General features: G+C 47.8%; 1 protein-coding gene across 10 annotated transcripts in view; it reads right to left on the reverse strand.

Annotated features, from left to right (window-relative positions):
* The window catches only part of SERGEF (secretion regulating guanine nucleotide exchange factor), a 218,963-nt gene that overhangs the window by 178,849 nt on the left and 21,151 nt on the right, over window positions 1-18,963 (reverse strand). For all 10 annotated transcript variants that reach the window (XM_073808655.1, XM_033862604.2, XM_073808654.1 and 7 more), the window contains one exon: window positions 17,788-17,946. In XM_073808655.1, coding sequence (XP_073664756.1) covers window positions 17,788-17,946 — 159 coding nt within the window. The remainder of the gene's footprint in view (window positions 1-17,787; window positions 17,947-18,963) is intronic.

Genomic DNA, 18,963 nt, shown 5'->3' on the forward strand with positions numbered 1-18,963 from the left:
ACCAGCTGTAGGACTGTCTGTATCACGCAGGATGGGGGCTTCCCAGACAAAAGCAGGGAGGACTGGCTTCTTCTTCAAACCTGGGGAGGGCATCTCAGGAAGCCCTGGTCCTAGATTGTTTGTGTATTTGGCTCCCTCGCCCTCCACAAGCCCCTCCCTCCAAGCACCTCGGTTCTCTTAGCGCTGGGTGACTGCCCCTTTGCCAAGGGCCTGCTCCACTTCCTCCCTCCCAGGCCTCAGGGTTGTGCTGTGCCCCAGCCTGCACTGCTGGTCGGCCTGCTTGTTCCACCCACAGAATTCCTTCTCATCCTCGGGGCCTGGCTCAAAAGCCACTGCCTCCCTGAAGTATTCTATTATCCCCTAGTCAGAATAGGCCGTCCGTTCCTTAGGAGCCACTGGCATGGTGCTTGTACCCCTGTTCTAACTACTATTCTATGCCACCAAATATAAGCTCATTTGATGACATGTCTTACGTTGCCCACTGTCTTAGTCAAGGTTCTCCAGAGAAACAGAACCAGTAGGTTCTATAGAGCAAGATTTATTATAAGGAATTGGCTCACATGATTATGGAGGCTGGCAAGTCCAAAACCTGCAGAGCCGATGTCCAAGTTCAAATGCTGTCAGGCAGGAGAATCCTCTCTTACTCAGAAAAGGGTCAGCTTTTGTTCTATTCAGGTCTTCAACTGATTGAATGGGGCGCACCCACATTAGGGAGGGCAATCTGCTTTACTCAGTCTACTGATGTAAATGTTAATCTCCAAAAACACCCTCACAGAAACACGCAGAACAACATTTACTAAATATCTGGGCACCCGTGGCCCAGTCAAGGTGACACATAAAATTAACCATCATATCCACTGAGGGGTAGAGAACAGTGATCCTTCCTTATGTTGTCTGTATTCCTCACAGCACCTAGCATAGGGCCTGACCCAGAGCAGGTGCTCAGTGTTTGCTGGAAGGAAAAAGAGTCACAGGCATTGCTCTTACCACAAATTTTTATGTGCCACCAAGGATGTCAGAGACCATCCCCTCCAACTACCCAAAGAGAATACAAAACTAAGGAAAACAAATGACTCTTCACACAGACGACTCCGAAACAGAGCCAGGCACTCTCAATATTCAACAAATAGTTACTGAGTACTTTCTATAGGCCAGGTGCTGTCCCAGGTGCCAGGGGCCACAACAGCGAATGAAACAGACAAAACTCCCTTCCTTGGCGAAGCTTACATTCTAGCAGGGGGAAGACAGACAATGGACAAAAATCACATAAAACATATCCCCTGGCAAACGACTTCTAGTGCTATAAAGACAAAGTAGGAAAAGGAGACAGGAAGAGCTGGGGAGGGAGGTGGAGGCCCAGGACAGGTGCCCAGCTCCCCACTTCCTGTCCAGGGCTTTTTGTCTATAGCACACCACGTTTCTTAAAGGAAGAAACTTAAATTGAAGAGCCCTCACCCGACTACTGAAGGGACAGTGAGACTTGTTCTAACTACCTCTCAGGACTATGATGAAAAGGGAGACAATAAACATGAAAGCACTTTATAAACTCTAAATAGAGGTGCTGGAAATATCATGACTATCACTCTTTCTCTAAAGCCAGTTTGCAAAGAACCATCATGAGAGGCTGGACCGTGAGCCCCTGACCTGAGGGGCTCTGGCCCCTGCTCTGGCCCAGTGCTTGGGCTTCCTGCTCCTCCAGGAGCCCAGCGGCACATCAGGCTGCCAGTCACACCTAGCAGTCACTTGGCACCCAGAGAAAAAACATCCCTGATTGAGGCCGGTGCCTCTGCAGATGTTTCCCAACTCATTTCACATTCCAACTCCCAAGCTTCTTCGCACACTTTTAGACTCTTATTAATAACACTTTAAAATGTAGATTGCTGCCTAATCTTAGCTGCGTAATTAAAAAAATAATCTTGCTTCTCTCCCTCCCGGCAAGAAAGGAAACCATACCCCAGGGCCTCTGCAGCTAAGAATCACACCCTGCAGAAAAGCTAGCAGGAGGCTGCAGGTGGGGGTGGGGAGGACGGCGGGAGGGAATGGGGGGAGTTGAAGCCAAGAAGCAAGTCTAATCCTTGATTTTGGAGAAAATGAAAACGAGGCTGAAGGAGGCGAGGGGTTTGCCCGAGGACACACAATGTATTTTGGCAAAGCCAGAACCCGAATCCCAGTTTCCTGCTTCCCAGGAACCTCTGTCCACTGCTTCGTGGGGGGAGGAGAGGAAGAAGGCAGATGTGAAGTCCTTGAAGAGTAGGAACCTGTACTTGTGTCATTCTCCGTGAGCACTGCTCACTGCACAAGGAGAAACAGCTACAGGTCTCAGATGTTCAAGATGATTATGGGAACAAGGCTCAAAATTCTTGACATTCAGTTCAGACTCACAGACCACCAGAGCAGGAAGGGACCTCAGAGTACTCTAACCCTACCGTCTGCTTCTGCTTCAGCTGGGAAAAGTGCAGCCCAGTAAGGAAAGTAACTGACTTACACAAGGTAAGGTAGCAGTGGGTTAGAAGCAAAGCAAGACTAGAACCCAGGTCACCCTGACTTCTAGCACATTCTACTCACAGCTTCTTAGAAAAATACGTCAACCTCTCAAAGCTTCAACTGCCACCTGCATTAGCTAATTACCAAAGGCCTCCTGGGCTCCTTGGCATAAAAGAGCAGAGACAGGCAAGGTCCACACGGCTCCTCACTGCCTGCTTCTCTAGCATGGCTTCTTGGAAGGCCCAAGAGCAGGGTAATGGAAAGACACACATCTCTACCCCCATCGCCTCAGGGTTCTCCTCTCCCCACCTAGTCCTGGACTTTGCCTTCAATTGCTGTCTCTTGCAAAAGATCATCAGCAGTTTCCATCTCTGTGAAGTTACAAAAAAAGAAGAAAAAAGGCCAAGCACTGAGCCCAGCTGTTGGTGAAGCTGCGTTTTCCACTGATGACTATGACTCACAGTGCCCGAGCTGGAGGCTGGAGCTGGGAATGAGACTTGGGTGATTGGGCACAGCCAAGGGAAAGCCGCAGTTCCTAAGCACGCCTGGGCCTGCAGAGATGCGCTGCCTGAGTCCCTTGGGTAAAGTCCCGGCACCTGGCTGTGGGCACACAGCGCCCCCTGCAGACCATCCTGAGGTCCAGCAGGACCAGGAGCAGGGCCAGTGCATTCTGCAAAGCTCACCATGGTATCCAAGCTGTCATGTTAGGAAACCAGGGTCCCACCTCCAAAACCCCAAGAGATCCCCCAATACTCTTTGCATCCTTGGCTTCCAAAGAGAAACTGGCTGTTAGTTAACGGGAGGCCCAGATTAAGATCTTCAAGCAGGGAGACAGAGGTTGCCCCCATCCTTGGGTGGGCAAATAATTCACCCAGGGGTAGGAGCAAGGAGGGGAGGGAGCCTGTCCCGGATGCCAGTTTGTGGTCAACCAGTGAGAATGTCTTGGGACATGACTCTGGATGGTGCCTCTCAAATTTCCTCTAACCCCACCCCTGGGAACTGTCCCAAGTTCTTCAGGAGAGTTGAGTATAAAAGACCTATTGGGGCCTTAAGAGAGCTGCACTCACAGATGGGGGGAACTCTCCCACCCCCACCTGTAAGGACCCTGCGAGAGCGAGAACAGAGCAGCAGGACAAGGTCAGGAGGAGCCTGTGGAAGTGACGCCCACCCACTGTCAGTGGTCTGGGGACTTGCCACTTGCCTCAAGCAGTGGCAGTAAGGGGTACCACCAGAAGAGGCCATAAGGAGAACCTGTTATGATCAAGCACCCATCAGGAAAGGGAAGATAATCAGACCTGGAGTCCCAGTAATTTCAGTGAAAGGGGCCCTGCAGGTTACATTCAAATTGCTCATCTGGAGGTCCAAGGCCTCGTGGTGTGAAGGGCCATCAGGCCAGATCCACGGTGAGACAGCCTGTATTTCCTTCCCTTCCACATCTGATCTCTCTCCCACTCTGCTCCCGGATCCCATCTGTCCCTCAGGCCCCAGAAAAAACACACTTTACCAGCACCCCACCCACCAAGAAATTCCACCAATGCGACCTTCTATAAAAACCTGACTGGGTTTAAGATGACCTCCGAGGCGTTCACGTTGAGTCCCACTAGAGATGGTGAGCACCAAAGCTACAGTGCCTTCCCTGGAGAGGCTGACTTTTCCATGGCCAGGGACTGGGAAAGGCATCTGCTACACAGGATTTTTCATTTCATAGGATCAGCTCCAACCAAATCAGCAAAGCACTGTTACTATGGACCATCTGCCAGGACCCGGAAACAGCCCTGTTACATAAAGGGGCTGGTGTAATGAAATTTATTAAACTGGATTCTTCCTTCCTCCATAAAGGAGACGAAGCAATTACAGTCTCTCTTAGGAGAGGCACTGCAGGGCAGTGGAGGAGCCCTGGGCTAGAGACCCCTGGGTTCTAATCCTGGCCCTGCCTCCATTAGCTATGGGACCGTCTCCCTGGGCTTCTGGTTCCTCAAATTTCAAATAAGGATGAGACGGTCCCTTCCAGCATTAAAAGTCCATGACTTCTTCTTGTTTTCACCAAAATGGCAAACAAAGTAAGCATACTTTGATATTAATTTTGTACTGTAGAGTTAATTTTCTGAAGAAGAGCAGTGCCTTCATACTTGCAGGCTAAAGGAGAAAAGTGCTAAGCGGAGCCCCCGACCCAGGGGCTGGCTGGAGGAAGATACACAGAGGAGGAACCAGAGGTTAGTACCTTCTATCACCCAGGCAGGAAAGGCCCAAGCGCATCACAGAGAGCTCTCTGGGAAGCAGTACAGTATTGCCAATGATCCCATTCGTGCACACAGTACTTTGCATGCACAAAGTGCTCTCACATCCAGGATCTTACTTGATCCTCACAGTGTCCTCCGGTAGACAAGGTGACACTGCTGACCCCATTTCACTCTGAGCAAGGTAAGGCCAAGTAACTAGGCGGGCTGAGTCCATGTCTCTCAAGCTCTCTGCAGTTTCCTCACACGTAAAATCGGGAAGGAGCCTTGCTCGGCAAACTTTGTGTAAGGATTAAAGAGATGATTTTGCAAATCCCTGGCAGAACGTCTGGCACACAAGTGCGTCCTTGGTAAACATGAATAACCCTTCCCCACACCCTCCATCTCCTCGGGGAGGTGTGGGAGAAACCCTGAAGCTGCTCATCTTCAGGCCCTTATGAAACGCTTCAAGACGGAAGGAAACGCAACCTTCCCTGTGGCCTGAGACAGCTCCCCAGAGGGTGGACCAGTGAGCCAGGTAACTCCAGTCCCTACCAGTCTCGGCCTTTCTAATGGTTGCCCAGGTCATGGGGGAGAGGGTCCTCCTGGGAATCCAGAGTACCTCAAAATCAGCCACAGAGAGACCTGAGTAGAAAGCAGCCTGTAAGAGCTGCCCCGAGGCAGGGCCCCCCCTCCCTTGTTCAAATATATCACCTCTACCCCGAAACCTTCAGCTGCTCCTTGCACTGCTCACAGAATAAAGCCTGAATAAGGACCCATGCCTGTTATTCTTGAGGGATTCCAGTCCCTTCCGATCCTCTCTGGCACCATGTTAAGCAAACCACGCCAGGGTGCACTTCCCACTTCTATACCTTTGTTTCCAGGATTCCTTCTGCCTGGAATGCCCTGCCCTCACCTCAGCTATTCAATAAATATTTGTTGAATAATAGAGTGAAGGCATTAAGGAAGGAATGTGTGAATGAGTGAATGACATGAAATATACCCCCACTGAGGCAGCCAAATTAGGGATTATGATTCTCGTTTAACAGATGAGGAAATTCAGGCCCAGAGAGGTTACTGACTTGCCTAAGATCACACAGCCAACAAGCAGCCAAATTAGAACTTGCACCTGGCTCTTCAGGGCTCTTTTGGCTACCTCAGGCTTCCTCCTAAGGTAAAAAGTCACACTTAGATTAGGAAAAAGCTGATCCAAGATTCCTCAAAATGGGCCGCTTTCATCTTGGCACACGTCCGAGAGCACTTTAAGGCACTGGCTGTCACTATGATTATTGAGAGTTCCCGTGAGACAGGCAAGGTCCCCTGAGAAAGGGCAAGCACAGTGCCATCTGTCAAGAACCTAAAAATGATGGCGCAATTACAGGCCGGTCACTTAATGCTCACTTTTAGAGAGCTCCTGGAACAAATCAATCCCCACCAGGAAAGAGGAGGAGGGTTCTTTGAATGGAAACTCAGCCCTCTTGCCAGGGACCTCCGAGCCCTTACCAGAACCACCCTGTGAACTCGCAGCATGGCCGGTGCTCCAACCCCCTGCCCCAGGGACAGATGGGGCAGCCGAGACCCCACAACCCTAGGGCACCAGGCATCACTGTCAGCCTCAGGGAGCTGAAGCTCTCTCTGCCCTGGACCTCTCCAAGAAGGTGGGAAGAGGGCAGGGCCACAGGCCGATCTCCTGAGTACAGCCACTGAAAATGGCATCGCTCCCACATCCGAAAACTGCAGCCACTCCATGCAGCTAACCCTCATGGAGCCCTTCTTCTATACCAGGGGAGATCCAGGGGGGATGAAACAGACCAAGTCCCTAACCCGTGGGGCTCGCACCTGGTGAGGGGAGAACGACGACAAAAGAGTAAACAAACAATGATACTGTAGTTTCAGGCAGTGAAAACTGCTCTGGTGGAAAATAAAGCTGGGCGCGGAGTCGAGTGGGTCCGAGACAGGTGGAGGTAGTCACTTTCAGTGGGGTGCACAGCGAGGGCTTCTATGGGAGGCCCTCTATGGGCAGAGTGATGGGAATGTGGCAGTCGCTACATGGGTGGGGCTCAGGGAGACCAGCACTCCTGGCAGAGGGAACTGCTGTGGTCCAGATGCAGAGAGGAAAGGTAATTGACCTCTTCTCAGAAGGCCTTCTACCGCCAGACACCACCCCCGAACCTGCTCCACAAATACCTGCCCTTTACTGCTTCACAGGCCTCCTCCCCGCAGCAGCCCACCACAAGCTTTCTCCACAGAAGAGAGAAACATATGTGTTCCTCCCTGCCCTCCAGTCTGGGAGTCGCTTGCTACATTTCCAGTGCGGTTGCTTTGAGGGGAGGTGGCATGAGGAAGTGAAATGAGTCTGACCTTTGACATCAAACAGAGCATGGTTCGAGTGTCTACTTGGTTAACTAGCTGTGTTACTTTAGACAAGCCACTCAGCCTCTCTGAGCCTCAATTTCCTCACCTGGACTGCAGGGGAAATGAACCCTACCTCAGAGAGTTATGAGAGTACGTAAGTGGCAGCACCTGGCAGAGCACCCGGTACACGGTAAGTGCTTGGCAAAGATTGGTTCCCTGCCCTACTCTGACCCCCTTGGAAATTAAAAAAAAAATTTTTTTTGTTCAACCAACTGTGCTAACTTACTGCAATGTACCTCTGGCAAGGCCCATCTGTTGGGTGTGGGGACTCCGAGATGACCCTTGACGAAGAGGAGGGCCCTGAACCAGAGGACAACTGGGCAGACGGGAGGGGAGCAGAAAAGACAAAGGACACCATCCTTACTGCAGGTGGGAGGGTGGAGATCATTAGGACCAGACGCTCAAAGAAACCACAATCAAGGCAGACAGTTAACTACTGTCCCCTTCCCTTCCCACCTCCAGCTCACTGGCCCAGGGCCCAGGCTCTTGCCTCCTGACTCCTCCTGTGGGGCAGCCAGCTAGAGGCCAAACCCATCTCAGTTCTTCTAACAAGCGAGGAGATTAACTCACAGGGAGACCTTAGGTAACCTCCTTCCTTCTCTGGGCCTGGTAGTGACCTCTGGGGTCCTTTCAGCTCTGACCTTGCTAATTCTGACTCTGGACGCTGGCCATACCGGCCTCACCCGTAAGGCTATCTGCCTGCCCACTGCTGCCATCTGGTGGCTCTCCAGGCCCAGCTGCACTCGGCTTTGGCCAGGCTCTCTGCAAGCCCCTTATTCGAGCGCACCTACTTCAAAGGGTGAATCTTGCTTCTGCTGCAGCTGGACACACACTGCACTCCTCTGGACCACAGATCAATGGGTATTTGTTGCCAAACACGAAAACCAAAAATAACCCCAGAACTTCATCTCTCTAGCAGAGATGACACAGCTGCAGCTGAGAGCCTGACCTCCCTGCCCAAACAGAGGAAGTAACCTGCCCAAGGTCGCACAGCTGCCTGGCTCCCAGACCAGCGCCCAATTCTGCTTTACCACAATGCTTAGGGCTGGTGGGCACCCTGGAAACCAAAAGTACAGTCAGCCCAGGGTCAAGTAAACAAAACCTTTGGAAGGTGGGAATCAAACTGTCAGGATTACTTGCAAACCTCAAGAAATGGTAAGATAAGACATGTGAATATGTGAGCAGTGCCTGCAGAAATTCACTGGAAATAACAAACTGGAGGTGGCCAGGGTACCTCCTGACCTTGGAGGGCATCATTCACGAGGGCGCCTGCAGGTCTTCTGTAAACCAGTCTCCAAGCACCACCACAGCCTGGATCCTAGGCTAGGCAGACCGCCAGAGGGCGACAGAGGGTGAGGAAAACACACACGTAGCATCAATGGGTTTGCATGGGCTTCCCCCACCAGACACTGCTCCTCAGGGTCGAGTTCTATCTTTTCTTCTCTATCTCCAGGCCTCTTGGCACCTGGCCAGAGGAGCTGGGTAAACCTGTATACAGGCAGATCCCTCAGATTCCTGCACAACCATGGGAACTGTCCACGCTCTGTGGATTCAACTGATCACACTCTTGGCTCTGTCTGCAGCCTTCTTCTAAACCCTGTAGTACAGACCCTGAAAAAAATACTGTGTGACTTCAAGTAGGTCACTTGCCTTTTCTGGACTCTATTATCTCACATCTGCATAACTGAGTTCTGCTGGATGATCTTCAAAGTCCTTTTAAATCTAAAATTCTAGAATTTGAAACCAAATTGAGGCAAATCAAAGCCACTCTTCACCTGCTGAGCAAATAGGACAGTGAGAAAGGGGGAAGTAGCCAAACAATGCTTCCCTCTAGTGGTGTAACACTGTCACTACACCCTCTCAGCTCGGCCCTATAACTCAACTCCACTCCATCCTACCCTGAACTCTGAACCGGAGAAAGCATCTTACAGCTAGGCAGCTAAGCGCAGGTACAGCGGAGCGAGACAGAAAGAAAGGACGCCAGGCTCAAGGAACCAATGAGGCCTCTGAGCTGGTTCCACAACAGTGGAGAAATTCTCCATCTTTAGGAATGAGTGTATCTTGGAGCTCAAAGGACCTTTTGTGACCTCCAATTCCCCTCTCCAGATGAGGAAACCAAGGCTCAGGGATGTTCAGAAGGGACTTGCCTGAGGTCACAAAGCTGACTCATGACTGAGCCAAAAATAGATCCCCGCTTTCCTGCCTCCTTCAGCCTCTTGCCTCTTTTCCATGCAAACTCCCAGATGAGGTCCATGGAAGTGATGTGTCAAGGGCGTATATATACACAGGAATACACCAGCAAAGAGGCCAGTTCCCTGCACTGAGAAAGTTTATTCATTAACTCTTATGGGGGATATAATCAGACTGCAAATTACATATTCAGCATAGAAAATATAAAAGAAAATAAAATTCACTCATAATCCCACCAATCAGAGATAATACTCTGCCATATTTCCTCCTGGTCTTTCTAGGTAAACATTCTTTTTGGAAAAAAAAAAATTAGAAGTTGTAGTGTAGTACCTTATTGTAACCTACTCTTTTTACTTACCTTATCATGAGCACATTCCTCTGTCATTAAATATCCTCCTAAAACATTCTATTTAGGGGCTATATATTCCAACATACCATATATTCCAAATTTGTACCATAATTTATTTAACCAGTTCCCCCTACAATTTCATTTGTTTCCATGTATTTGTTTTTGTCATTATAAATTAGGCTGCAATGAATGGTATTATACTTAATCTCCCAATGCACCCATAATAATTTCCTTAGGCCCGTTTTACTTTTTTTTATAGGATGAAATTTCAGAGCTGGAATGGCCTTTGGATATCATTATGTCCACAACCTCCTATTGTCCAGATGGGAAGAAGGGGACCAGAGAGTTCTGTGTCTTGCCAGAGGACAAAGAAAGCAACAGAACCAAGTCCCAAACTCTCCACCCATTAAAATGGGACCTTCCCAAAGGATTTCACACCCTTTCCTGACTACCCTCTCCCACACTGACTTCCCCTTCCCCTGAAACCCTAGAGCCTTCAGAGTCTAGGCCACTCCTCTGGCTCTGCCATATTTTTTCATTCTTCGACTAAATATTTCTTTTGTTCATCCAACTATAAACTTCCTGAAGGCAGTTCTGGATTTTATGTTTCCTTGTAGTCTGTAGCATAGTGCTATATATATCTAGGTAAGCATTCCACAGATACCTTCTGAAGGATCAAGGATAACTAGGAATTTTCTTCCTTACTGCTTGGGAGAATCACTGGTAAAAGCTGGAAAAAAATGTTTCTTTGAAAAGCAAAAGTTTAGTTCATGGGTTAGAGCATTCTGAGATACATACTACTTGGACTCAGAGTAGCAGGCTTGGGGACAACTCTGCCCAACTATGTGAACCAAGGCAGTGCAGTTAACCAATTAGGGACTTGTCTGGAAAGCAAGGATAATAACACCCATCTTGCCACCTTCAGATGAGAAAATGGAGATGAAAGCACTTTACAGTGATAAAAGTGGTCCGCAAGAGCTATGACTGCTATTGTATTATCATAAATGGAAATGTGGCTGCCTCTGTGAATCCTGGGATGGCCTCCAGACCCACGCTCCTGGAGCACCATCTCGTAATTTCTACTCCGCACACAACTCCATTAAGGGAATCTCTGGCTACACATTTCAGGTAAGAATTAGTGTTTTCTTGAAGCAGAATTTCACATACAGAAGGAACTATTATTCCTGGTTCAAGTCGCTGGGTGTGAGCAGTTAAGCCATCCACATTTCCTCCTCATCTCTGGAGAGAAAGTGACAAGGCGGAAAGAGCACTAGACCGAGGCCATGAGACCCGAGTTTTGTCCTCCCTCCTTCCCTCACGCTCTGTGCTTCCCCCTCTTCAGTCCTCAGTTTCTCCATCTCTAAGCTGAGGGGGTCAGGCCAGACGAGCTCTAAGTTCTCATCCATTCCTGACATTCTAAGCATTCTAGTATAAAAATTAATGGCTTAATAAAAAGAAATGAAATTGAGTTATTTGTAGTGAGGTGGATGGACCCAGGGTCTGTCATACAGAGTGAAGTAAGTCAGAAAGAGAAAAACAAATACCGTATGCTAACACATATACATGGAATCTAAAAAAAAATGGTTTTGAAGAACCTAGGGGCAGGACAGGAATAAAGATGCAGACGTAGAGAATGGACCTGAGGACATGGGGAGGGGGAAGGGTAAGCTGGGACGAAGTGAGAGAGTGGCATGGACATATATACACTACCAAACATAAAATTGATAGCTAGTGGGAAGCAGCCGCATAGCACAGGGAGATCTCAATGCTGACATAAAGGCACTGTCTTGCCTCTTTGCTTCAGTTTTCTCATTTGCCAAGTAAGGAAGTTTCTCTTTCCATTTCTGATTCTCTAAAACTTATAAGACTTTAGGACTTTTTAAGGTGACACTGAAGAGAGTGAAGAATGTCAGGAACTCTGTATTGGGGCCCACTTTTTCAATCCATAGCCTCTGTGAGACCACAAGGCTACTTTGCGATACTGCGTGGCCCAGGGAAAGCATCCAGCATCCCCAAGGCAACCGGGCTGTAAACATTCTGACCAACCCCATGTTAAGGTTTGGATCATGTGTAAATCATTCCCCTTGAAATTCTAATAAATCACCAGCAACCAGCACTTAGCATTTGTAAGCATTGATCTTTCTGCACTGGCCAGGAGAGTCCTGAATCAACCTGTTACTGATCCAGAGACATTCAGATCCAGGCCTACGGAGACCTCTGCTGGAAAGAGAAGATATGGGACATCTGACCTCCTGATCGCTCCAGAGTTTCAAAGGGCAGAGGAAGCCACCGTATACTGAACTGACATGAGCCCTGTCCTGCGCTGGATGCTGGAAGCTGGAAGCTTTGATACACCATCTCATTTAATCCTCATCCAAGGTCAGCAATATTTCCCCATTTTCCTAACGAAGAAATAAGCTCAGAGAAATGAGGCTTATTCATTTGTCCAGCATGCACTGAGTACCTACCTCGGATGTGCCAAGTACTTTGCTAAGCACAGAGGACACGATGCTGAGCAAAACAGACATGGCTCTTTCCCAGATGGAGCTTACAGTCTAGTGGGATGGGAATTAGTTAAAGAAACCTGTAGAAAATAGCGCAGGACTTCCCTGGTGGTGCAGTGGTTAAGAATCCACTTGGGGCTTCCCTGGTGGCACAGTGGTTGAGAGTCCGCCTGCCAGTGCAGGGGACACGGGTTCGTGCCCCGGTCCGGGAAGATCCCACATGCCGCGGAGCGGCTGGGCCCGTAAGCCATGGCCATTGAGCCTGCGCATCCAAAGCCTGTGCTCCGCAACGGGAGAGGCCACAACGGTGAGAGGCCCACATACCGCAAAAAAAAAATAATAAGAAGAATCCACCTGTTGAGACTTCCCTGGTGGCGCAATGGTTAGGAATTCGCCTGCCAGTGAGGGGGACACGGGTTCAATCCCTGGTCCGGGAATATCCCATGTGCCGCGGAGCAGCTAGGTCCATGTGCCACAACTACTGAGCCTGCACGCCACAACTACTGAAGCCTGTGAGCCCTAGAGCCCACGTGCCACAACTACTGAGTCTGAGCACCTAGAGCCTGTGCTCTGCAACAAGAGAAGCCACTGCAATGAGAAGCCCGTGCACCGCAATGAGAAGCCCGCACACCACGATGAAAGGTAGCTCCCACTCACCGCAACTAGAGAAAGACCACTCGGCAACTAAGACCCAACGCAGCCAAAAATAAATTTAAAAAAAAAAAAAAGAAGTAGTAATGTGTTTAAAAAAAAAAGAATCCTCCTGCCAATGCAGGGAACATGGGTTCGAGCCCTGGTCCAGGAAGATCCCATGTGCCGCAGAGCAACTAAGCCTGTGCGCCACAACTACTGAGCCTGCGCTCTAGAGCCCGCGAGCCGCAACTACTGAAGCCTGTGCACCTAAAGCCTGTGCTCCACAACAAGAGAAGCCACCACAATGAGAAGGCCACGCACCGCAACAAAAAGTAGCCCCTGCTCGCTGCGACTAGAGAAAGCCCGTGCGCAGCAACGAAGACCCAAGGCAGCCAAAAATAAATAATTAATTAATTTTTAAAAACAGAAAATAGCACAAAGGAGAGGCTGTAGTGCCCTAAGAGATAAAAGGGAAAAGTGATGAGTCAGGGATGTCAAGGGAAGGCCTCCCTGAGGAGGTGATGACTAAGTTGAGGTCTAGGGGAAAACAAAAAAAGGATGTAACTAAGTCAAAATGAAGAAGGAGAGCAGGGTAAGTGTGGCAAATAGAGGGAACATCAGCTGCAAAAGCACTATAGTGGGAAATCCAGGATCCATTCCAGGTACCAAGGCCAGAGTAGAGGTCAGCCAGAGATCAAGAGCTAGCTCAGTCAGAAACAGGGCTGGAAAGGCAGGCAGAGGGCAGACCACGCAGTGCCTGGTGACCACTAAGGACTATGTCTTTATTGTAAGAGCAATGGGAAGCCACTGGAATGTGACACATGGGTTTGAAAAGATCTTCCAACTGAGGCATGGAGAACAGACTGGGGGGAGAGGGAGCGATGTGGGAAGCTGAGGACACCAGGCAGAGGCCACTGCAGGATCCAGCAAGAAGGTGACAGTGGCCTGCACCACGGTGGTGATGGAGAGGAACTGGCACAATCAGGAGGCTGGCAGAGCTGAGTCACACCTCGGCCTGTCTGACTTCAAAGCCACGCTTCTCTCTACCTTGCCATCTATTCATTCGTTCAGCAATTAGTTACAAATCATCTACTATGTGCCGGGCCTGTGCTGGGGATATAGCCGTGAACAACACAGACACTGCTCTCGTGGAATTTACAGTCTAGACATTAAACAAATAAGAATGCAAGTGGATGTATACAATCCATTGAAGGAAGAATAGTGTGATCAGAGATTTTAACAGGAAAAATGACCTGTAAGGCCATGATGGTCTTATACTGATAATATAAAAGAGCTACGTGCTGGCTGCATGTAAGTGAAAGACCTCAGGAAACTTTGCCTGTCAGACCTGGCCAGTTCATGAGCCCTGAGGGGAGAAGCTGGTGTGTCTCAAGCCCTGCACAGACCCTGCCGAAATAGAAGCCTTTCTAAAAGCAACTGCTAACTCCTTAATGTACTCACACATCCCAAGCATGGGCACCCCCTGTACAGGTATGTACAGCATTTTACAGTTAGTTAGGATCTTTCACACAGATTCATTCATTTGAAACTCACAGCAGCTGTCTGTAGAATGGAGGTAGGTTTTAATACCCTGCATGAGAGAGGAGGAAATTGAGGCCTAGACAGGTGAAGTGACTCAACTAAGGTCACCCAACTAAGAAGGCACACAGATCCACCACCCAGTTCTCACTAGAAGCACTTTGGGCCAGGAACTCATGAATCTCAGAGGAGACAGCTGCAGGTCACCGAGCCTGGATAAAGTCCCACAGGAGTCCCATGAAGCTCCCGAGAACAATGATCGGGGACATTAAGCAGCTTGGGAAAGGTTTCTTCAATGCAGCTCCACCAGTCTGAGACACAGGTACCTTGCCAGCTTTCCCAGATTAGAACAGGTTCTCTTGGACTCTTTCCAAGTGCCTCTAACGGAGAAAAGTATTTTTCCATCACAAGCACTGCAGGTAGGCACCAGACTCCTGATGAGGGAGGACAGAGACTGCATCCCAGATTCCCACATAGACGAACTAAAGTAAAGTAATCTTGATATCATGTGAACTGCCCTCGCTAAGCACCTACCACTGGGGATGGTAGTCTTGGGCAGCATTTCTTGATCATGGTACCACTAACATTTGGGGCTGGGTATTTCTGTGTCGGGCGGAGGGGGCTGCCCTTGCATTGTAGGACATTTAGCAGCATCCCTGGCCTCTACCAACTAGATGCCAGTAGCACGCCCACCCCTAGTTGTAACAACCAAATATGGCTCCAGACACTGCAAATGTCCCCCAAGGAACAAAGTTGGTGTAGGGATTATGAGATGGGAGAAAGCACAGTCTACTCCCCGTCTCCATCCTAACCCAGCCCAGCCCAGCCCACCTTACTGGACGGATCTATGGTCACTGCACATAAGCTGTTTTTAATCAATAATACACCCCTAATGTCTTCCAGAACGAGACTGGGGGCAGCCTCTGTGCTGATGTGGCTGCAGGTAGGTCCCAGGAACAATTCTCCACTGGAGCTTATGAAAACAACTAGAGTCAAATAACTCCTTGGCCCAATAATGAGCTGATTTGACCCTGTGAGCAAATCTTGTTCCCATTAAAATGAGCAACTGGGTCTGATTAAACTGGAAGCCCTGGCTGTTTCTTCTCAATGACACCGCGCCAGGGCAAAGGCTTCCACGGCTACTAGGAGGAGGGCAAAACTGGTGAACCAAACAGCAGGAGACTCTCTTCTACCCAAAACTCAGCGCAACAGCCAGGACGCTCTAACATCCCAGCTTTTAACCACTCTGGACTCAGGAGAAAGGGGAAAATAACAAAGTGCATAAACAAGAGATCTGAATTAACAAGTTAATCAAATAGCTGAAACATTACCCAAAGATCATGCTCTCAAGTGGAGGTGGAGACCTGAAGCTGAGCCCCAGAGCAGCTGGGGTGACTCAGACAGTGTCAGGGACATAGGTTCCAACCTCCCACTCTGAGTGCTGGGCTGTTGGCCCAGACGTGGAAATCAGCATGAGTTACAGTGCTGCAAAGCTAGAATCAAAGCAGCAACATCTTTATGTCTTTCATTAGTCAGCTGCCTAACCAGTTAACGGATTTACTGACAGACTCAACTAAACCCACTATGGTTTGGTAGTAAGTGTATTTTACTGCACTGCAATTCTTTGAAGACTGACTAAGCATGAAACGCCTACCTGTTAACACCCAGTGACTCAGACTACTGCTAGTGTCTGTGCCATTCCTGCACACTGACTTAGCTCCACTGCTGCACTGAAATCTGATAACAGGTCTGTCTCCCCTAGTGACAGTGGGCTCCCTGAGGGCAGGATTAGGATCTAGTACAAGGCATGGTACATAAACAGATCCTCACCATCTGTATGATGGACAGATGGATGATAAAGTCTTCTGTTTCTGTACTCTTAGACTTAAGCCTGTCCACACATTGCAGTGGGAAGGCACGGCCCACATCTTTTCTGTTTCTTCCAAGGCTTAGCACACTGCTCAAAAGGTTTACAATAAACAAGAACCGATTTGGTTGGACTCTTGAATCCAAAGAGACAAACTGAAGCCTTCTGATCATGGACCAGCAAGTCCAAGGAAAGAAGAAATCCTCGCAGTCTACCCTGCCTCCTATGCATTTGAATATGTTTAGTCTCTTTTAACTAGAAACAGTTTAATGTAGGCAAAGAATATTTTCTCTGCTAGGCACTGGAGATACAGACGTGAGCAAGATGAATATCGTGCCTCCTATCACAGAGCTCACTGTCTGGAGGAGAAGAGAGAGAGTAACAATTATACAAATAAGTGGCTATTATGCTCAGGGTCTCTTTAAGAAAAATTTCTGTCGATGGTCCCAATCTTCAAGCAGTCTGGACTTCTTTGAGGAAAGTCATGATTTTCCTCCAAATGAATGACATCATTAGAGCATCCTCTGAAGCGGTAAATATGGAAAGTTTATTATACACCTTTGTTATATAGGCCTCTGTACCAAAACAACCTTAAAAAAAATTTTAAGAACCAATTAAAAGCACCATGGATATAAATACTCATAAGTCTATGTGTTCAAACGTGTAGTATGTGTGACTTACCCAGGATAACTGAAGCTGACCTGAAAACCTACAAAAGTATTGGATTAAGTGACCAGGTATTTGAGAGTCTACAGATCTGTGTGTCACTAACGAGCAGGCCAAGAGCAGGCAAGAGGACTCCTGAGAACCCCTGAAGTTCAGAAGGCCTTGACACGATAATGGTTCTTAAGAATTACAAACTGCTGGTCTGGGAAACTGTGTCAGTCAGCAAGAGCTCTAGGAAGGCTGGGAAGAAGGGAGGCCATGAAAAAACAAACCCCGAGAACAGTGTCAGGAATATGAAGACCAGGCAAGGAGAACTGCCCTAAGATGAGAAATCAACGAAGATATTATCAAGAAAAGATAAAGATGCCAAAAGCTGGATGGCATGGCCTGGTAAGGTAACATCTGAAGGAATATGTGGGATGCTTGAATCAATGTACAAAGTTTGTTAGGGTTAATAAAAATTTAAATCAAAATACCATGCCAGCTATGACTCAAAGTAATGCTTTTGCCTCCATCTTAAAATATTTAACTTAATAGTTTCTGACACCTTTAATTTAGACTCAAGTGAAAATGCAAATACAGTCATCCCTTTAGCTATGACAAGGCAAAGACTCCCCAACAACCTGGACAAATTTCTAGGTGATGTTTGTTGCAGTGGGTTCCTTCACAAAACCTCGTGGACTCTTAGGGCCAGAAGGAGTTAACCTAAGCCAGCTTTGCCTTTTTGCCTGTAAACCTGTGATCCAGAGAGGAAAAGCCACATATCTGGCTGATTGCAGAACTAGATCCCAGGTCCTTCCCTTCCCAACCCTTAAAGCATTTCATCAAGTAAGAACCAAACTACCTAATCCCAAGCATTCATAGCTACTTAGACAGCTGTCCCCCAGCTGCTCTTCCCAACCACAAACTCTCTGCCACTCTCACCTGTCTGAGCAACTAGGTGTGTCCACCCATTCCAGACAGCAGCGATCTTTTCATTCTGAAAACAATGTGCTTCTATCTTCTGGGGCACAGGAAGGAAAGCAGCATGGGAAGCCAGTTGCCCATGCTTGTTGCTTCCCCAAACAAACAGCTCTCCTGCATCTTAAACAAACAAAAGGGGGACAAAAGAGGTGAAGGACCATTAGTCCAAAATGATGGAAAATAACCTGTTTGAAAAAAAAAATGTGGTTAAAAGAAGTTGTATTACTCTTAATCCTACAATGTTGAATAGAGCAAAACAAGATACCAAATTCATGTATAGCATAATTATACACAAGATTTTTTAAAATTCTTTAAATAGGAAAAAAGGCCAAATGGTCTTAGCAGTTTGTCAAGGAATAGGAATGTGAGTTTATTTTTTCATTAATTCATTCAGCCAAATATTTGTTCAACATCTACCATGTGCAAGACATATGTTTCTCTATTTTCTACATTTTTAAAATAAACGCTTGCATTACCTTTTGTTAGGAAAAATATATATTCGCTTTTTTAAATAACAGGTTAAAAGATAAACTGTTTAAAGCTTAAACTTTATAAACATAAGATGATTTCACTACATGCCCTGTCCAGAAGAAAATATAATGTTATCATATCACATCCACATAGCATTTAAGCTCATTTGAACCTCACAATAATCCTGTGATATAAGCAGGAATGCGACTGACTGACACTGTGATTTAATAGAAAAAGAACAATTTCAGAGTCAAGTGATTCTGGCTTCTATTCTTGGATCTGCTAACTAGCTACTGACCTTGGACAAACCACTTCCTCTCCAAGCCTTAGTTTCACCAGCTGAAGACTGGAGGGGAGGGCGGTTGGTCAAGAAGGGCAGACGATATAACTGATGACACTGTTAACAGGAGAGACTTGTGGGTGACGGCAGCAAACCAGAGGGCACATGCTTGTCCAAAAGGCATTCACATTCAACAAATGTTTAACTGGAAGTCAAACAAAATGGGGCCATAGACCATAATTTGGCTTATAAATCTACAGTTTGTGACTCCTTGGATGATTTCTAAGCACTTTCCCAACCCTAACATTCCAAGGTTCTACACTGCACAGTAAGCACATGGCACACACATGTGGCTACTGAACACTTGAAATGTGGCTAGTCCAAAT

This window comes from Tursiops truncatus, chromosome 8 (assembly GCF_011762595.2).
Source record: "Tursiops truncatus isolate mTurTru1 chromosome 8, mTurTru1.mat.Y, whole genome shotgun sequence".
NCBI classification, from domain to species: domain Eukaryota; kingdom Metazoa; phylum Chordata; class Mammalia; order Artiodactyla; family Delphinidae; genus Tursiops; species Tursiops truncatus.